Source organism: Lygodium microphyllum, chromosome 24 (assembly GCF_053477565.2).
Source record: "Lygodium microphyllum isolate KBCC chromosome 24, Lygodium_microphyllum_v1.1.10, whole genome shotgun sequence".
In the NCBI taxonomy this organism is placed as follows: domain Eukaryota; kingdom Viridiplantae; phylum Streptophyta; class Polypodiopsida; order Schizaeales; family Lygodiaceae; genus Lygodium; species Lygodium microphyllum.
Window position 1 is genome coordinate 81,749,851 of NC_141158.1, and position 22,325 is coordinate 81,772,175.

The 22,325-nt window shown below is 40.7% G+C and overlaps 1 protein-coding gene across 2 annotated transcripts in view; it reads right to left on the minus strand.

The window, feature by feature from the left end:
* Positions 1–22,325, minus strand: part of MNS1 (alpha-mannosidase 1) — a 96,294-nt gene that overhangs the window by 12,932 nt on the left and 61,037 nt on the right. For both annotated transcript variants that reach the window (XM_087665978.1, XM_087665977.1), the window contains 2 exons: positions 16,264–16,344; positions 13,891–14,061 (listed from right to left, as the gene is read on the minus strand). In XM_087665978.1, coding sequence (XP_087522104.1) covers positions 13,891–14,061; positions 16,264–16,344 — 252 coding nt within the window. The remainder of the gene's footprint in view (positions 1–13,890; positions 14,062–16,263; positions 16,345–22,325) is intronic.

The window sequence follows — 22,325 nt, forward strand, 5'->3', positions numbered from 1 at the left end:
ATTCGGATGATGAAGAGTGGGAAGAAATGGTTCCCTCTACGGAGATAGTTGCCCCCAGTTCCGAGGCTTAGCTTGGTTTTGATGTGCAACCCCCTATTAAACGCAGTAAACGTCTCTGACATAGTGATGGAATGCAATGAACACACCCTCGATGATGTAATGGCAGATTTTCAAAACCCTCCATAATCTGAGCATTGTGCTCACTCTTATGCATAAGTGACTTCAGCTGTTCAGGAGTCCCATGACTTGAACCAGGAACATCTCTTGGAATTTGCCAATATGCTATTGGGTGAATATGTTCAACATAACCGGGAATCCTTTCCAAACTAGGACAAAAAGGATGTTTTGGATGCTACCGTGGATATCAAGACTGTACTGCGTTCTTTTTCAGCCTTCTATCAAAGAGGAGCATCCTTTTTGTCACAGGCAAGATTTTGGTACTCTCTTGGATCCACCAATGGTTGAATTCCATTTTGTAGGGAGATTGTGGATGAAGTCTTTGTTGATCCACACGGCTTCTATGAGATAATGCTCAAATCAACAAGCGCTTTGAGTGATTTTCTGGCGAGAGTTCCATTGTTTTTTTATAAACGCCTAGCGCATGTAGTGGCCTAGAGACCATTGGTAGACTTCCAACGATTACTTCAACATGAATGCCTGGTATGGGTTGAATGCTATGGGAGTGATTGGCACTGTTTTGGTTCCCCCTAGCTTGCAGGCTGCCAACTGCAACCGCATGCGCATTTGTGGATACCTTGCACAAAAGGCCCAACTAGCTCTGCTTGAATTGTCCAAGAATGCCTTTGTTGCACTATTGTTTGAAGTGGGAAACCTTTGCAAGGCATTGTTTTTCTTGTGGGAAATTGGGGCGTTTTATGGCTGAATGTCCAAAGAAGACAGCTGCTATGGATGGGGGTTTGGCTTCATAAGTCAATGGCACTCTTATGGATGATGACTCTCAAGCAAATGAGGCCTCCGTGTGGACTATTGTGGATAAAGGGAAACAGCCTATGCAACCCTTGGATTCCTCTAACCAAGATTGGATTGATATCCATGCCAAAAGAGGTAAAAAGTCCAATGTGAGCTCAAGAGCAGCTATGTCTATCACTTCATAAGACCCATTATGCACTTATGTGTGTTGCAAAGATAAGGCATCCTCTGTATCTACTACTAATGCCACAATCTTGATGGCCCCTCCAAAATATTCTACTTCGACGGCCTATATTGATTGATTGCAAGAACCCCTTGTGCGGCTTGCTTTTGATTCCCATAGTAAAGTAATCACACCTTGGGATTGTCCATACCCAACGTATTAAATGCGGGAATCCTTTCTATCGGTGCCCCCCCACTCAGCTATATCGAGAACGAGCACAAGAGAGTTGTCTTTGATTCTCCCCCTAGCCATGTCTAGGAAGTTGCTGGCTAGAACCCCAAGTCGTGTCTCTCTCTCACCAACCGTCCCCTTCAGGTGAGTTATACTATTTTAAAACTCACTCACTTCCTAGGCTCCCCTTGACCTTGTTCGGGTGCCCAAGGCCCCCGGACGGTCATCTCTCGCACTTGTTCTCCAAGTATTACACCATAAATGTAACATTTCCTCCCCCTTAAGAATCAATTTCGCCCTCGAAAACGATATTTGGAAGGTCCAACTGTAAATTGGGAAACCTTTTCCCTAAGGTACTTACTCGCTCCCATGTTGAGCTTTCTTCTAAACAATCTTTCCATTTCACCAGATATTCTTGATAAATAGTATTCCTCATTCGTCTGTTACGAACACTTAAAATTCTTTCTCATTTATGTGGAATAGATTGATCACCTATTAGCTCCTCAATGTTATCATTTAAGATTAAATTATCCATATCACCTAGCTTCTTTCTTAACTTGCTTACATGGAAAACTGGATATGTTTTACTACCAGTAGATAGATGGAGCTTGTAAGCCTGTTTTTCCACCCTCTTTAAGTATTGTGAATGCATCACAATACCTGGGTGAAAGCTTTGGACATCGTCCCATTTTCATGGTTTTAGTTTGTTCAAGCACCTTAAGATAGACCAATTCCCCTTCTTCAAAGGAGATGTCTCTTTGGTGAGGATTTGCATAAGCTCTAGCTCGATTTTGAGCTTTCTTAATATTTTCTTGAGCAAATTTTAACATACTATTCATATCCTCCAAAAAATCCTTTGCTGCCTAAACCTTTTCCTTGTGCAATTCTGCTCCTCATAGTGTTTGGCACTATTGTATGCAAACTCTGCTATCAGTAAATACTCTTCCCAATTAGCTTGCCTTTTACTTACATATGCTCTCAACATATCTTCAAGGATTTGTTTAACCCTTTCAGTTTGCCCATCTGTTTGCGGGTGCTCCGCTGTGCTTATGCTAAGTTTAGTATCCAATTTTCTAAATACAGCACGCCAAAATTGACTATCAAATTTTCTATCCCGATTAGAAACTATATTTGCCGAAAGGCCATACAATCGGTATATGTTCTCTATGAACAATCTAGCCAATTGTGGTGTTTTAACATCAGTTGAAGTTGAAATAAACCTAGCCATTTTGGTTAACCTATCCACAATCACCCATACAGAGTCGTACCCCCTCTGTGTTCTGGATAATGCGACAATAAAGTCCATGGAGATACTCTCCCATTTTCTCCAAGGAATCTCTAATGGGTGGAGAAGTCCTCCCATTTTCAATCTTTCAGCTTTATTAACCTGGCATTTACTACATTTGACCACATAATCAAGGATGTCCTTATTCATTCCAGGCCAATAGAACTGCCTTTTAATAAGACTATAAGTCTTATTAACTCTTGGATGTCCCATACTAGGAGTATCATGACACTCAAAGAGTATCTGGCGCCTTATTTCTTCATCTTTCGGAACACATACCCTACCCTTGTAGAGTAAATAGCCATTATCAATGGTAAAATTCTTCCACTTGAATCCCATTTGAGCAACCCCTAATGCTCCATTTCCTTATTGAACATCCTCAGATGTTCCTTTCTTAGTGGAGGCCCTTCCATTTGAATCCCCATTTTCTATTGCTTCCCATATGTTGGAATATGCCGGATCAACTTGGCGTTTCCCTTTTAAGGATTCAAGCAAATCGGAAGTGAACTGAGTAAAACTCAATTCATTTATGATGGGCATTCTGCTGAGTTCATCAACCACTATATTATACTTTCCTTTTCTATACCTTATTTCATAGTCGAACTCTTGGAGGAGTTCGGCCCATCTAGCTTTACGCCCTTGTAGATCCGGTTGGTCATTAAGCCACTTAATGCTCTCATGATCCAACAAGATCAAAAGTTTGGCACCGTACAGATAGTGCCTTCATTTCTTCATTGCATGTACTATTGCATACAGCTCCCTCTCATAAACACAATAATTCCGTTTTGCACAGTCTAATTTCTTGCTTTCAAAAGCAACTGGTTGACCTTCGTGTAATAAGACCGTGCCTACTTCCCTATCACTAGCATCAGCTTCAACCACGAATGGTTTATTGGGATCCACAATTAATAGTACTGGAGCTATAGCAATAGCTACCTTAAGTGTTTGAAAACTTTCATTTTGGTCTGTTCCCCAATTAAAGCTCTTCTCTTTTCTTTAAGTTGGTCCGTCATTGGAACAGCTATCTTGGCATAATCTCGAATGAATCTACGATAAAATCCAAATAAACCTAGGAAGATCTATAGTTCTTCCACGTTCCTTGGAGATGGCCATTCATAAATTGCCCTTACTTTTTCTAGATCCATCTTGATTTCCTCTTTCGAGATAATATGCCCCAAATATTTCACCTCTTGTGCGAAGAATTCACATTTAGTTTTCTTCGCATAAAGGGAATGGGTTTTTAACAATTGGTTCAATTGATGGTGCGAATGTGGAAAGGCTCCAATCCCCTAAATTTCATCTTTGGCCTATGGCCACTCACTAAGTATAACAGCACAAGGTCACCCTAATCGAAGTGTTATTGCGCTTGACATGCTTGTCAAACCAACTCTTATGTCACGCCTTCTCACAAATTAGTGCATGGGTAGCTAGAAGTTGAGTCTCAAATAAGCATTCTAGCTCAACTAAGCATTTTGCCCATGTCTCCTTCCCATCCCATCTCTCTTGAGTGGCTACTCTCAAGGTAGGGATAAATAATTATACCACTAAAATGGCATCCGTTCTGTACGTCAACCTAAAGGGATTCTGGTCTACAGCCGTTTCATAGCCTGTTTAATAGGCCCATAAGGCTACCATTAGCTTGTTGTCCTAGTTGTTGTGCAAAGTAGAGACAATTTTCTAAAGATCAAGATATCATACAAGAAGATTACTACAAAGTGTCCTAGATAGAGCCGTAGCACACTATTCATCAGCTCCATAAAAGTAGCTGGTGCATTAGTGAGGCCACAAGGCATCACCAAAAAATCATAATGCCCATATCTAGTACGAAATGTCGTCTTAGGAACATCCTCGGCCTTAATTCTTACTTGGTGATAGCCTGATCTTAAGTCAATCTTTGCGAAGAATTTTGCCCCTTGTAATTGATCAAAAAGATATTCCATTCTAGGCATAGGAAACTTATTCTTCACCGTTATCTTATTAAGTGCTCTATAATCAACACAAAGTCGCATAGAACCATCTTTTTTCTTTACCAATAAAATTGGCGAAGCCCAAGGTGAATTGCTGGGTTGTATAAACCCTTTATCAAGGTAATCCTTAATTTGTCTTTTGACTTCTTGGTGATGTGTTTCACTTTGCTTATAAGGTGGTTTAGAAACAGGGTGTGTATCCCTATCTATGTCAATTGGGTGATTTACATCACCCCTATCTGGTGGAAGGCCACTTGGTAAATCACAAGGAAACACATCTTTAAATTCATCTAATAAACCACTTAATTCATTATTTACATTTAACTCACAAACATAAGAAAATTGTTGCTTTATATTACAAAAAGTAAAAGTGTCCTGTACAGAAAGGAACCATAACATATATACCTCACAAGCTTTCTTCTTTATCAGCTTCTGAACTTCAAGAGAACACATTAAAGGGTTATCAGATACTTCATGTTCACCTTGAATCACAAAAGTCTTACCATCCCTTTCAAATTCCAGTGTATTATGATGATAACTACGCTTTAAGGATGGTTCCAATCCCCATAGCCACTCCCTCCCTAAAGCAATATCTGCTCTTTCCATATTCATAATTTGGAAATCAAGCTTATCTTTATATCCTTGGATCTCGATTTCCAAATTGGATACCATTGTATCCCATATTTTATTATCCTGACCTTGCATCATACGAACAACATATTGATGCTCACTCTTTTGTTGGGGAAGTTTCTACTTTTTGACAAGTGCATAATTTATGAAGTTGTGGTTGGCAAAGTCATCAATCATGACTCTAACCCTCTTTCCCGCTATCAATCCATGCACTTTAACTAAATCATGTGGCCCAAAGATAGGCTGCCACATAGAAGTTGACATACAACACCTGTGTTGTACATCCTTGTGCAATACCTCTAAAGATTTATACTTTTCATGCCCCTTTAATTCCAGGGTCTGCACTACATAGATTTGTTTCTCTTTTCCCTTGCCCTTGTTCTTATCATTTCCTTTATCTTCCCCCTTTTTCTTTTGAGGGCAATTCCATGCAGCATGGTTAGGAGATAGGCAGTTGAAACACAGCCTTTTTTTTCAGCCTTATCAAAATCATATTGACTTAACTTTGGCCTTACATATTGTTTCGTTTCAAAGGGTTGTTTCTTACCCGTAAGGAATGGCATTTTCCTTTTAGATTTGCCTACAAATTTTGATGCTTCAAATTCCCTAGTCTTGGGCTCCGTATCAGTGAGACTAGTGATAGTGAGTGCACCTGGACGCGTATTATCTTCATTGATAAATGCAAATTTAATTGCCTCTTCAAGCGTATAAGGTGAACTCCTTTTCACTTCCTTTTTACAGGTCTTATCTAGTCCCCTTATAAATCCTCTTGTCATTTGAATTTATCTATTCCTTCCAATTTGAGGATTATCTCACGATACTCCTCGAGATATGTCAGCAAAGGTCTTCCCTTTTGTCTAACAAAATCCCAATCTTCTCAATTTCTTTCCATTTCATTTTTAGGAGGGAATTCTTTCAAAACGACCGATTCAAATCAAGCCCAAGCTTCAGGTATTTTATTTGCCTCCTTTAAAGTTCTCCACCATTTATATGCCTTTGGCCCCAAGGTTAAACTAGTCTCCAGCGCTTGAAGATGCCGTGGAGTATTCTTTAATTTGTGCAAATCTTCTCATTTTTGGAGGAAGTTAAAGATAGTATCTTTATTTCTATCTTTTTCCTCCCCATGAAACTGAGGGGGTTTCATATCTTTTAACACTGGTTATCCCTCGAGTTTTGGTGGGGTTCCCTAGGGTCTCGCATAGTCACATCTAGATCTTTCGATGAAGATGGAATATCTGAGGTCTCTACCTTACCTTTATCCCTTTCTAGTAATAAGGCTAATTGGGATTTTATTTCGGTGAGTGCTTGAGTTAGCAGCTCCAATTGAACCCCCTGTGCTTGCACACAAGCAGTTAAATCATCAAATTGTTCTCGTGTAGCAAAAAAATCTTCCCAATGTTCTTCTTGTATTTCCGTTTCATGGGAATCCACCATAGGTTGGTCCCCGAAGTTAGAACCTTCAGTTACCTCCTCTCTCTCTCTCCCCTCCATCTATACACTAGAATTAGAAAGCAAATATAAGAAATTTGTGTACAAAGATGAGGTACTTCCCTGATTACAAAGATAGGATAGATGTCAATGGCCTCTATAAGGTAGAGATGGCGCGAAGAACGGTGCAGTTAGGAACACAGCCTGTCGGCAAGAGCATTGGGTAAGGGTGTGGTTAAACACCCCCGCTAGGTCGCAAAGGAACAAGGCTGTAACCAGAAGTATTAAATGCGGGACTTAGCCCAACCGTGGTCGCCAACACAAACGTTGACAATTGCCGTGGCCTAACTTGAAACCATCCGTCGTGGTCGCCAACACAAAAAGTAACGATTAATGTGACCCGACTGCAGTTCTCGTCATGATCGCCATCACGGGCGTGGTCAAAGCGGCTCTGATACCAGTATTAAATGCGGGAGTCATTTCTATCAGTGCCCCCCCACTCAGCCATATCGAGAACGAGCACGAGAGAGTTGTCTTCGATTCTCCCCCCAGCCACATCTAGGAAGTTGCTGGCTAGAACCCCAAGTCATGTCTCTCTCTCCAGCCGTCCCCTTCAGATGAGTTATACTATTTGAAAACTCACTCACTTCCTAGGCTCCCCTTGACCCTGTCATAGTTGCACTCCTACGTAGTATGAACTGGTTCGTACCATACCGTACCGTACGAATTTGTACCAAAAAACAAGTTTTTTTTGTTTTTTTGTTTTTGTTTTTGTTTTGTTTTTTTGTTTGGTTTTTTTTTTTTTAAACATGGTTGTTGTTGTTGGTGGTGATTTGGGTTGTTGATTGTTGTTGTTGTGGTGGTGGTGGTGATTTTGTAGCCTTGATCAATCAACCAAGAAAGGGGATGGAAGCTTGATTAGACTCCTCATACATGTATTGTTATGATTTATCCTAGAGCCAAAGGCCATACATAAGGTATTCAAGCAGTTCCAAATGTTTCTAATTGATGTCCCATCATTTTTCACAATATGTTAGTGTCATCAACAAAAAAATTCAGCACCATTTGAGAATCATCAAGTAGCTTAATCCTATTGATTTTACCTTTGTTCACAGCTCATTTTGCACCACCCAACCAAAAGCATTAGTACACATTGCTAATAAAACTAGACCAGAGGATAGCTTGGCCTAATGTACCTTCTGAGAGTACACAAATTAGTGAATGTACCATCGGTAGCTACTTTAGCCTTCGCAATGCCAAACAAAACCATAACAAAATTCATAAATCTTTTACCAAAACCTTTGGTGGTTTGTTTGGTAACTGTTGGTCTCACTGATCATTTTGGCCTCTTATAGACGTTAATAAAGCATCTTATGTCATTTCATCTCTCTCTCTCTCTCTCTCTCTCTCTCTCTCTCTCTCTCTCGTATACATGTCTCTTATTTGTATGATCATTCATGTATAATATATCCACTCCTATGTATGTACTTGTAAGTTGTAGCGCATGTTGCGCATGTGGCATATGCCATAGAGGTTTTGGCGTGTTACCCTCAAGTATTCATCTTATATACTCCAATAGCATTGCTATTTAGACTCTTAACATCTGTTCTATCATCTATAGTTCAAAATAATAAAGTTAAAATTTTTTTTGTACTAATATCGTACCATACCTTATAAAATCTTAAGATACCATTTAGTACCGTATTTTATCGTATCGTACCGTACCGTACTTTTTAATGTATGCTTCATGTCAATCGCATAAAAATTTTCGAGGCTTGCATGCCTGTCCCACTTGAGAGAATATGGTGCATCTATAACATGCACATGGCTCCATGGTTACAAATCCACATTCCATTGTGTATACGTGTAAAGAATACCTCCTTGATCTTCTTGGTTATTTGTCTCCTTCTACTCAATAGACTATCCAAGCCCGCTCAACTTTTTATGCCTTGGTCAGGGATCAAGCGTCGCTAGATATGCATAATGATTTGCATAGAGACACATCCGAGAAAGAGGTCATTGATGTTTTGTAGTATCTACCCAAGGAAAAAAGTCCAAGTTTGGATGGCTTGACTTATGAGTTTTTTGAAGCCTATGCTGCCAATCTAGCAAAACCTTGATAACCATGTGCCAATAGGTTTGGAAGACTAGAATTATGCTTGCATCATGGAAGGTGGGAGTCATTAAGCTGATTTCGAAAGTGCCATCACCCTCGATGGTAAAACATTGGCAGCCAATTTCTTTGATTGGATCGATGCACAAAATTTTCTCTAAAGTCATGACTAACTATCTCCACAAGCACCTCTCTAGCCTTGTGCACCCTAATCAATTGGTTTATCAAGGGCTGCAATATCTTGCACAATGTACTAAATGTTCAGCTCGCCATTGACCATGCAAAGCACTCTAAGCAAGAAGTTGTGCTAGTTCAATTGGATCTCGAAAAGGATTTTGATTATTTGGATTTGTCCTTTGTGGCTGAGCTCATGCATGTTATGGGTTTTGATCTGCGTATCCTGATTGGTACACACTGTCAACTTAGATGCCTCTTCGCGGGTCATGCTGAATGGTGGGGTCACCGAGCCATTCACTCTTGCATGCTCCGTTAGACAAGGTTGCCCTTTGAGCCCCTTGTTCTTTCCCTAGTGATTTATTTGGTTCTCTCCATGCTCTCTCATTTGGTGGACAAAGGTCAACTGGCTAGTCTCTCTCTTCCCTTAAGCGCACATTTTGTGGGTCAACCGTTAGTCAATGATACGTTCATGATTCTCAAAGTAGAACAAGAGAACCTCCATACGGCATAGGATGCATGGAAGCTTTTTGGACAAGCCTTTGGTCTTCGTATCAATGCAACCAAATCCTCCCTTATTAGTTGTACTAAACTAAATTTGCAGTCTTTACAATGGCAAGGTATGGTGATCCCCCACGGAAATGTTACGCGGCATCTAGGTTACCCCCCTGGGCGTTGATGTTCAATCCAAGCGGTTGTTGCAATAGATTTCTCATAAATTGGAGGCAAAGTTTCTTTACTAGAAATCAAAGGCCTAGCGTTTCCATATTTGCCTTAAAAGTGTCACAGTCCATCATGCTCCCCACACTCACTTATTTTTTGCCACTCTTGCTTTGGAGTGCATTCACCTTGAGGGCTCTTCTCGCGAGTATCTTGTGGATTTCTTGGAGTCATGCTTGCACTCCTAAAAAGTATGGGTGGTGGGGCTATTCTAATTGTGCACACTCATATGGCTGCTCTTTGATGTGTTCATGGTAATACAACCATTCCTAGTTCTTGGTGGCAAGTTCTTAATGTTGATGCTTCCTTTTCCTTATTCTTCATTCTTGGTCGTTCAACTCATCTACTCATGGAAGGGAAGTTGGTTCTTGAAAAGGCCTAGTGGCACCCTACAAAGGATCCTATGGCCACTAACTCTTTTTAGATGGATTTGATTGTAGTGTCCAAATTGATTTTTGGGATGGAAAGCAAGAGGCATCCTGAATTTAATTGAATGGGACGATTGGGATTATCTTTAGTTTTTGATACCACTCTAGTGAGTTGCTGGAGATTGATGTCTTTCCGAACCGCCAAGAGGCTTTTTCGCATCCCTCGAGGTTATAGGGACTTGTGGGACCACCTTTTAACGACACTACAGCCTAGAGGGCCCTTCCCTGTCCTTGACTATGACCATCCTTGGCAAGATGGGGACCTTTCACATCGACACTATCTAGAAAAGGCTACAGCTAATCGAGTGTATCAACTTATGATTAAGGACCACCATGGGCTGGTTGCTAAGGCCAATATTGTATGGGGTTTGCATGAATCTCAAAATCAGTGAAAAATGATTGTCATGAAGGGTTGGTTCAACAAGACACTACACAAAAGTAAAGTCTTTCTTTGGTGGGCCATGGTCAGTGGGTTGTCTCTTGCCATGACACTTGCAAAACGCCACATTTCCAATGGCTCCTGTTTTTTCTCCCTCACTAGTGTGGAATTTTTTCGCCACCATTTTCTTTCTTGCCCTTTGGTGTGGAAAATTTGGTCCATGTTGTCTACTATTTGGAGGGTTGTGGTTGGCACATCACTATGCCCCTTTGATTGGGTCCTTGCTCATCAAGCCCAAATACCCTACTCTGACACAACCACATATGAAGATTCTATTTCCATTCCTCCGCTTTTGGGACTGTTGGTACAATTGGACAACTCAGAATGCTTTTGTTTTTGATTCCACGTGTGGGGTGCACATACACCTTGCTAAGTTGATAAGGTCTCCTACATTGGTAGGTTGACCTTACTCAGCACACTGATCTCCTTACTAAGTTGAAAGGTCTCCTACACTGGTAGGTGGACCTTACTCAGCACATTGATCTCCTTTTCAGGGAGGACTTGGTCCGTTGGCATATGGCAATCTCTGTAGCTTCTTTTCCGTAACTTTTGTACTATTTTAGTCATTTGACCTTTTGTAAAAGAGAGCTGAGTTTATGGCAACGGCCTAGAGCCATCTTACATCTTGTAATCTTATAATTCTTTCGTAATTAATGCAATTACCTATTATGGCAATGGAGAGAGAGAGAGAGAGAGAGAGAGAGAGAGAGAGAGAGAGAATGTTTGGTGTACCTACTTGCTTGGCATACTGTAGTTTCTTTTGCCCCCCTTTAGTCACTCTACTTCCTTTGAACCTTATATGAAAGAAAGAGAGAATGTGTGGTATATGAGAGATGACATGCGTATGGGATAGGGTTGTGTTGAGAGAACAAGAGCCTAGAGAGAGGTGCCACAGCTGTTTGGTTGTATGTAGGAGTACTTGGCAAAAATGGCCAAGAAAACAGTTGCTTGGACCTTGGTCAGTCAACTTTTGACCTATGGCAACATTGGACTAGGTGCAACTGGATAAGTCCGTACAAGATGGACGAGTGGTACAGGATGGGACGGATCGACCCATCCATTGGACATGGCCAACTAGGCAGCTACTTCAGATGATCATGCAGCAATCATTTGTTTGATAGGTGCCATCTTGGTGATATATTGACCACTTGGATGTGTTTTACTACTGTTGTAATTCTCTACAATAGTCTCTTTCATGAAGTCTTCCCCTTAACAATTTTGTAAAGTATTGACATAATGAACAGTGGTTTCACAAAAGTGTGTATGTGTCTGCATGCACAGGCAGGTGTGGATATCCTTCACAGACATAATGTATACAATGTTTAGGGACAATGGGTCATTTGACCTTTTGGAGACATAAATATAGCTTCTTTTCTTTAATTTCTCTTTCAGGTGACCCATAGTACAGGTTGGAAGGAATCAAGAGTACATCTTCAGATGTCCTACCTACAATGCCCCACTGCCTCTTCACAAATAAGATTGAGCCTCTTTCCACGATATTCTTGTTCTAAAAGGAGGGGACTCATGGACGCTTGTTGATGAGATGTAGTACCATAAAGAGAGTGGCCACAGAAAGAGCTGAGCATGCCTCTACCTCACAAAAAGGATGATGATAGACTACTTAGGAAAATTACATGCAGAAAGACCAAAAGGTGCAGGCAAATTCATGAGGATGAGGTTCAGCCATGGCAGCAGTAACAAGCATCATCCGAGCATTACCTCTAACCCAGCTACTACAGCAGCTGCAGGTGTCCCAACAACCTCAGTTTTCTGGTGTTGGCATACACTTGCAGATCCTAGTCTCTTAACAGAGATAGTTACAGCAGCAACCCCTTCTAAAGTCACAACAGGATTGATTAGTGCCTTTCTTCCTATGAACCACCTGTTGTGACTGATTAGAGCCTTTCTTCCCATGAACCACTTTGTATACAGTGCCATGGGGTTCCAAATAATAGGCCGCAACTTACACAATTTGTGCAGTTTTGGCAGATCCATAATGTGTTCACAAACAGTGTATGGCTGACACATAAGATTCTGGAAACTGTGAGCTTAGTTTTCAACAGTAAAAGTAGAAGAATCTGCTCCAGGAACACCTGAGTTACACTCTCCTCTATTACACTTGTGTTTATGGACACATGCACAGTGTTTTGTGGACATACACCCTTCTAAAGTTAGAACAGGACGATTAGAGCTGCCTTCCTATGAACCAACTTGTATTTAGTGCTATCGGTTCCACATGATAGGCTGAAACCCAGACAATTTTTGCAGCTCTAGATGTGTTCACAACCCGTGTATGGCTGATGCATAAAAATTTGGAATGGTGATCTAAGTTTTCAACAGTGAGAAGATCTGCTCACTATTACAAGGAAACACCATAGGCCCACACAATTTAGTTAGTGCAGCTCTAGACGTGTTCACAACACGCATATGGCTGATGCATAAAAATTTAGAATGGTGATCTAAGTTTTCAACAGCAAGAAAATCTGTTCACTGTTACCAAGAAACACGTAGGTTATCCTATCGCTATTGTGGATGTGGCACCTTGTTTATAGGCAGACGTATACTGTTTTATACAAGGCAATCTGAGTCCTTGGCTGATAAACGTACACTCTGGTTTGCATAGAATATCAGTGTAATAGTTGCTCAGCTCTCGTCTGGAAATGCTGCTGGTAGTTACTAGGGCTGGTAATTAAGTGGCAGATCGAGGTCTTTAATAGTTGTACTTTTTGTTGTAAACTTCAAATGCTAGATGTCTCTCTGCTTTCCTTTTCTAGACACCTTATTGCACACACCTAACCTCCATGGGGCCATCCAATGTCGTGTGAAAAAGCTTTTCATTCATTGCTCTCTTGGAGCTTGAACACTGACCTATTCTTAATGTTGAGGGCTAGACCTTGAGCTCTTTGCAGCATTATACACTTAAATTGACCAGTGATCAAAGTCACATAAAGTGTATTCCTAGTTGCGAAAGTGATCATTGAACATATGAAAGAAGTTCAATACGTGGGACTCGGGCATATTCTACCATCTAGAGATACATATGGTCTGAACTCCTGATTGGATTTTCACATATCCCTTAGACTTCCTCTTGTTATCTCACATGTCCTATACATAGCTTGTATACCATTAATTTTACCTTGGTTTTCAGATCAGGTGTCATTAACAGAATTTCTCCTTTTCAAGGGAAAAAATTAAAGATTAGATTAACAGTTTCAATTTCGACATAAATCACTTATATCTCTAAGTCCCACATAGCCAGAATCTATATATGATTGCCTTTTACATTGGTTCTCTGATTGAGGTGTCATTAACAGAATTTCTCATTTTGAAGGGAAAAAAGAAAATATTAGATTAACAGTTACAATCAACATAAATGACTTACATCTCTAAGCCCCACATAGCCAGAAGCTATACGTGATTGCCTTTCAAAAGCCTGAAAGATGTCCCATCCCCAATCACGATAGATTTGATCCCCAGTTCTACGCCACAAATACATCAAGGACTCCACTGTCTCTGGCCTCAAGATATTCCAAGATGTGCCAACGGACATGTCCTGCACCAATTAACGCTTGTCAGCACACTTTGAATGATCTCAGTGAAAAAATCAATTCGGCAATGCTTCAAAAGACCATATGCATGTGCTTATGTTAGTGTGAAACAATCCAAGATACAGGATTGCAAGTTTATATAGAGCTAGCAGGTGTGCTACCTCATTCCAGTGCCAAACATCAACACTACTTTTGTTCATTTACAGAGAAAACTTTCCGCAGTAGATAACTCTAATTGTGGTCCTGCTTATATGGGTACTTCCATACAGCTAAATGGATTTACAGAATGCTTCTGCATATACTCTTGGTGAAATTTTAGTGATATCTTCTTGAGATGGACACAAGCACTTATTTCCTTTTTCTTGTATGCTACATTGCATACCGTCTACCACATCAAGCATCAACCAATCCAAGATACAGGATTGCAAGTTTATATAGAGCTAGCAGGTGTGCTACCTCATTCCAGTGCCAAACATCAGCTGAACACTTTACTTTTGTTCATTTACAGAGAAAACTTTCAGCAGTAGATAACTCTAATTGTGGTCCTGCTTATATGGGTACTTCCATACAGCTAAATGGATTTACAGCATGCTTCTGCATATACTCTTGACGAAATTTTAGTGATATCTTCTTGAGATGGACACAAGCACCCATTTCCTTTTTCTTGTATGCTACATTGCATACCGTCTACCACATCAAACATCAACCAATCCAAGATACAGGATTGCAAGTTTATATAGAGCTAGCAGGTGTGCTACCTCATTCCAGTGCCAAACATCAGCTGAACACTTTACTTTTGTTCATTTACAGAGAAAACTTTCAACAGTAGATAACTCTAATTGTGGTCCTGCTTATATGGGTACTTCCATACAGCTAAATGGATTGATAGCATGCTTCTGCATATACTCTTGGTGAAATTTTAGTGATATCTTCTTGAGATGGACACAAGCACCCATTTCCTTTTTCTTGTATGCCACATTGCATACCGAATACCACATCAAATGTCAACAGGGACTTGTAGCTGACCCTTCTAAAGGGTCAATTGCTTAGGATACAAGTGAAATTTGTCAGAAAGTGCCCAGTGGTGGGCAGAAAGACTCGCTCACAATGGAAGGGCACACTTGCCTCGTGACCAGCTGATCATGCCTTTCCCTTACCAAACTGGGAGCCAGACTCCTGTTGGTAGCATGCTGTTTTGTGCAACAATATCTTGTTGGACAATTTACTCGCTACACCAGAACCTGAAACCTTTTGTTGGGCAACATCACTGATTTTTACATGGAATAAACGGCTTTCATATGTACCCACGGGTCACCATGCACCCCTCCCTATGATGGTGACCCCCTCCCTATGTTTTAGTGACTTTGCCCGCATGATGTTGGATACATACATACTCAAACTTTGTGAAACCAATGTTCTTTAGTAAAACTGAAGTTAGAGTTTGTCCTCAAGACATGAACCTATGGAAGAAAATGTCAGCAAATGATAAAACGTATCTAGTTGTGATCTACACATATTGCCACAGTGGTAGGTGCCATGAAGAAATTGTTACAGGAAGTGTCTCAAAAACATATATTATCAAATATCTATGCTCCAAGGAAGGTGTGAAAAATATCTATGATCCAAGGAAACCGTGAAATTCCCCATAGTGGTAGCCGCCACGAAGAAATTGTTACAGGGAGCATTTCTAAAACATATATTATCAAATATCTATGCTCCAAGGAAACCGTGACAAATATCTATGCTCCAAGGAAACAGTGAGTTTGCCCAATATTTAGTCTATACCACTGAAAATGCCCAACATTTAGTCAATTTAAGGATGACGCACAATCAAATAACCTAGTAGATATTACTCAGGTGTTTTAATCGAATTTACTTTTCCATTTCAAAAACAGTCCGAGAAAATTTTGCAAATAAATTCATCTCTTCACATGTGCATGATAACAAGTATCTTGTGTGTTGAGCACTTGTGCATCTTTGACAAACAAATTATTTCAGCCATGAAAAGTAAAATTGGGATTTTCCTAATACCTCATTATAGCTAGTTACATGCACACATGCACACACACATGCACATTCAACAATTGCTTTTGTACTACTTCAATACACAAGAAAATCCTCCCAATGAAACTCCTCACACAAATCAAAATCATTAATATAGACATACACACCTATATGCACTCATTAGGAGGATAGAAAGCACCAACCTGACCGTTGCTGAAGTAATAATTTTCTCCTGCAAGTTTTGTTGGAGTGCGTTGATAGAAATGATAGCATGTTTTCACAAGCTGTAACAAGTATGGTACTTATCAGCATCATGCTCAACCATTTAGCCCTAAGTTTGACTAAAGATCATGATATATTTATATAGACACAAGATAACAGATTCCCTAATGTTGAAATGCAAGATTATGCCCATTCTTTAACAATTAGCTAAACATACAAACAGATTCATGGGGGCACAAATGCATCAAACACAATCTGGGAGTTTATTCGCCAAGAACACTTTGATCTTCTGCAATTAAGAACATGAGGCATGCATCTAGTCCTAGGAGGAAAATCGGATATATCCTCTTTCAATAAAAGCATGCATACACTAAGCAACAATCATAAGTTTAAGGCATGTGGGAACTAGAGCTTTTGTTCAATTGTGCAAAACCCACATGATAAATGTCCCGGTGCTAAATGCAAACTCAGATTCATGACCACCGGTTTATGGATCCATGCAGAACGGTATCTTGTACTGCCAATGCTTGAGCTCTTTTATGCAGAAGAGACAAACGATCAGAAAATGGTTTCTCAACTACCTGAAGTGCTATATCGCCAGGGTAAAGCTTGAAACCAGGCAGTTCAAATTTTGCATGGCCACAACTTCTACCAAAGTTTGATGTTTCAATTCAAAAATTTCAAAAAGTTCCCAACCTCTCAAGTCTTGGAAATGAACATGTCTAATTCAGAGAAATGCAAATTTGCACATAAGAATCTCTCTTTGTGTGCTCATGTTTCCCTTCCATTGTACATTCTCACATGGTATCATCGCCAAACGAGAACAGAGTTTCTTGCAGCTGAGGTGACCTTTCAGGACTGTGTTTGGTGCAGCATTTTGCTGAAATCGACACTCGCTCCTGCTGGCAACAGTCTACTGGCCTGTGTTTTGCTGAAAATGCAGCATCCTTCATTAGGCCACAGTCTCTAACCATCATGCGGTATGTTTTCCTCAACATTTTGCTGAAACCACAGCAATCTATCAAGCAATAGCATATTCCTTCCAAGTGAATTATTTGCATTGATTCTTGATGATCCTGTAGCTATCTTTGATTGGCATAGGGCTGTCTACCACAAACACGAGTGCTGGAAGGTGATTTGCAGATCATAGAATATGTCTATTCACCACTTTTTCGGCTTTGATGACTCACAAGATGAGGTCTCTCATCATTCCTCTGAGAGACAACAAGATTATTGGAGATCTGAGTCCCTAATCAGGACTTCTGGCTCGGAATGACCCTCCCCTCCTTCCTCCCTTCATGTTTATCATAAGGCTCATTCTACCGGCCTGAAGATGCCTTACATGGCACATACTGTACAAATGCATGCGCCTCTTTCTTTGCCCAAAGGGGACGAATTGGATGGTTCCAACTATTCTCTATGGTCTTGTAAGGTGGAGTGCATTCTCGACGCCTTCAACCTTTTAGAGTTTCTCTCTCGCTATTTCACGGCCCATGGAAGATCCCACAAATGGGACATCGATGGATCATGCAACCCTATTGGATCGGCTCAACTCTCAAGCCCAATCCTTTCTCTTTATGAGTTTACAAGATTTTGTCTTGGTTCATGTTTGTAGATTGAAGACTATATCTTTAGAGGATATGGCCATGATTCTACTGACTTAGTTGCCATCTCCAAGGTACGACATCAAGGACCTGAGCTTCTTTGAGAGGAACTTTCAACACTTGTTCTTGAACATGATGAGTTTCTAAGAGAGGGAAAAAGAAGGAGAGGCCTAAAGCTCAAGTGCACATATTGTGGGAAGGGCACTCATCTTGAAGAGAAGTGCTAGTAGAAGCCCCCCCCATTTGAAGCCCAAGGAGGGATCCAAGAATTCGAAGGCCACACTTGCTACCATTGAGTCTATCTTCATCCATTTGTTTAAGGTGAAGGATGTGAAGAAACTATTAATGTTTGCATTGAGGAAACACAGAGAAACACACAAACACAAACAATGATGTACAAAACTCAAACCCTAAACACAAAACACAAAACACAAAACTCAAAACTCAAAAACACAAAAACACAAACACAAACAAAAAGGGAAGGAGAAAGTGAATGAATCAATGGAGTAAATGAATGTAAAAGTGTACAGAATGCTCAAGGGCAAAGCAGTCAATGTCAAAGTGTGACATCCACTGGAGAGGGATCCAGAGTGTTGTAACCACCAATCGGACTGTGTCGAAGGGTGTAGAACACCAAAATATAGATCACCAAAAGCAATAGGATGCCTAGCGACAATAGTGGAGATACACGAGAATGCCAAGATGGCTGAAACTACCAAACACAGCAAAAGAGGTGTCGACTGGGGTTGGCTATGGTTGTCTAGGTTCAAATACAACAGTGGAAGAAGCACCAAGTAGCAAGCAATAGCTAGAAGGGTAGTCACTAGGGACTAGAGCAGCAAACAGAGTGGTGGCAGTAGTCACAAAGGCCGGACAGCCATATGGAGGAAAGTCAATGGTGAAGATCTTCATGTGAACGCAAAAAACCTACATAGACGGAATGAAGACTAAATGGGGGCAGCTTGTCTATTTATAGATATGGATGGACCCTCCCAACTTAGGATTTCATAGAAACTCTCTCAAATAACACACTGATTTTGTGTTTTTCATTGATAAGCATGTTTTGGGGCTGTTTACGAGGCTAATCAGCATTGAATGCATTTCTTACCTCAACAACCCTCTCAAGCCTAACCCAAGTTTATCCGAGGCATCCCATCCCAAAGTAGCCAAGGCATGGGACAAAGGGTACACGGTGGCTGCCCAGTGGCCTACCAAGACTACAAAGGTGATGGATATCTTACCAAGGGAGTCCAAGTAGTCACCCCAGAGAGGATAGGGCATCAGGCAAAGGGTGCTCATCAGTTGCCCAATGGCCTACCAAGTCCTACAAAGGCGGATGGATCACAATGAGCTGTATTGCATTTGTTTTTTTTTTTAATCAAATAAATATAAAGGTGTTTGAAGAGATGGTTGAAAATTGATTAACTAGTTGTATGATACAGGAGAATGAGAAGGGATGGTTAGGTCCAACCCATCACAAAATAGACAAGCTATCCATCCACGTAAGGGTGTCGATAACGTGGGGAGGAGTGATGAAGGAGTGGTAGCTTGATATAAGAACCTCCGCTGGAGATAGCTCAAGATCCGTCCACCGATGCTTTGCTGAGATGCATGGTATACTTCATGTTGAGAATGCTCATGCAACACGTGCCACTTGAATAGTGTCTCTCATGGGAAAATTGTTCACTTTCCCAAGCGCCCTTTTCAAAGATGATGAAAGCATGCAATGCAAAGGAGAAGGTACAACAAGGGGGGAAAGACTGATGTTAAAGACAAATGCCAAAACCTAGAGAATACAAAGAAGGGTAGCAACCCCCTCTCAACTGTGGATGTCAATGTTGAAGAAGGAAGAAGAGCTAGATGTCAATCTTCATGTGGTGCCAAGAACCATGATGTGAGGAAACATTCCAATTGGAAACACAAGATAAAAGTCACCACCATGATAGCATCAAGAGAGATGTTGCACAATCCACCATAGGAGGGGAAGCCTCCATGTTGGTAGAAGAGTGAAACTCTTGGAATGATGAAACCATGAATGGAACAGTGTGCATCCCAAGTCTCCAGCCCATGCAAGACTGGTGTAAACCTATATATTAGCTCCATACTAAAACAAAACCTTGCAAAAGAGATGATCTACAAGTACAGAGGTCAATAGTGAGATCCTTCAAAAAACAAAACAAAATTGAAATAAAAAGTTAACTAAATGAACAATGCAATGATGCAAATGTGTATGTGTGTGTGAGTAAATGTAGTTAAGACTTAAGATTGAAACTCTAAGGACAAAATTCTATGAGTCAAACTTAATAGCCTAAAGACCTAAGAGTGCAAAAATGGAGCAAATCTAAGGATGTGGCCACCATCACGTATGCCCACTAACACGACTTTGCCAATGAAACGCAGGACGAGGTATTGAGGTAGTTCTAGATGGAGGTGAATGTGAAGTGGATGTGTAAAGTACAATGGAATCAGTACTAGCAGACCAATTAGCTAATCCTTCAAGAGTAGTGAAAGATATAGACTGTTGAGGCTATCCACGTGCCAAACGTCCAGTAGCCACAAGGGCAAATGGAGCAAATGGTGCAGCAGCAAGAGGCATAGCCCCATTGGACTAGCAGCCAGAGTGGAGGCAGTTGCAACAATCTGCTATGGTTTTCTAGGGGAAGGGTTGCCATGAGGACATGTATTTTTGAAACCTTACTTAACACGTGGATTAATTTTTAATCACATGGTTAAGTAAATGTTATACATGTGAGGTGTAACTGCTGTTAGAGTAAATTTACAAGCCTCCCTGAGGAAATCACGGGATGTCAAAGGTAAAAGTTGCTATAAGTTATGTTGCACAAGTACTTGGTGGTATCTGGTGCTAGTTGTTGGCCTACGTCATTCATTTGGCCATAAGTGTCGGTTAGTAACACTAGAGAAGTGACGTTTAATGGTACCTAACACCAATCTGATGGTCAAAGATAGTGTAGAAATACTCAAGAATGGAAGTTGCCTAGCCAATTTAATTATTGGCCAGTGAGATTATTTTTATTGGCATCAAAATAATTATTAGATTAATTTTCAATAGGGACAAATCAAATTGAAGACTTGCTGATCATTTTGGACAACAAGGGGAGTTGGAATACTGCAAGGGATTGGGAAAATCCATTGTACATCAACTTCTTTTACAACTAAGTTAAAGCACTACCAAAAGGGGTGTCGGTTTTGGGACCAACAGGGTGTCCATTGTCCAAGATTATGAGTTGATTTGCATTTTTTAGTTTTGTAATAAATGTTGCTATTATAACTAAGTTGTAATTGGGGAATTACCACACATCCATGAAAGAAATGCTAGTTACATGAAGACCCAGGGTCTTTGTACCACATAGCTCGACATCCGACAGTGTGTGGAAATTTTTTTTTTCTTAGGGTGTTGTTACCAAATGGGTTTTGTTTCTTTGGTTCTGTCTAGGAAAGAGGCGTCACCCTTTGATTGGCTTGCCTTCACATCTTGCGAGTTCTTCCCACTATTGGTTTTCCCTCTTAAAGAAGAGACAACCAACCCCTTTGCTCAAAGAGTAAGGCTGTCTACAGGCATTCTTGTGGACTTGATTGTATAGCTATACGTAATGCAAGAACTAACACTCAAACTCGTTGAAGGTTGGCAATCTAGGTAGTGAGATAATGTATAGATAAAATGGAAGTATTTGTCGAGTAACTTGTTCAAGAAGAACGTGACCTGATCATTGTCTTTCTGATCATCGTCTAGCTTTAGGAAGCTAGTAGTGGCAAACTCAGCAAGTAACCACCGATATTCAACCAGCTTGACTTTTAGATCATTCCCTTCCTTAATGGAAAACTTTTGAAGCTCAAAATTGAGATTGATACACCAAGTGCAATCTCGTACCGCATAGCGGTCAATGAGATGACTCCAATGCTCAGTAGCGAGGGAGAAGTGTTGTAGCTAAAAGTGGAATTCAAGAAGCAACCCCTGCATTAACTCAATATTGGTTGTGACATTGTAGGCTCTCCATTGACGAATGAGATTAGGGTCGGCTAATCGAGCGTCCGGCGTAGACTCTAGACCAACGACGAGGTTCCAAAGTCCCTAAGATTCAAGCACTTATTGCATGAAGTTCAACTAAGACCCATCAAAACAAGTCTTATCTATGAAGTTGTTATTGGCCAATGCCACAAGAGTAGTAGTGCTAGGAGATAGATACCGTGTGCAACAGGAGTAGAGTGGATACAAGAGATGGGAGAGGGGGTAAAATACACTTGAAAGTAAGCCCAGAGTACTCACCGTGTATATGAGATGTGTGCACAATGGATCCATAATACTGGGCCTGGCTGAAATGAAGATGGGTCGCCAATTGTCCCAAATGTCATATATGCTCCACGATGGGAGAGGTGGCTGGCCTCACTAACCGGTCTGGATGGTGTAGCAACACTAGTAG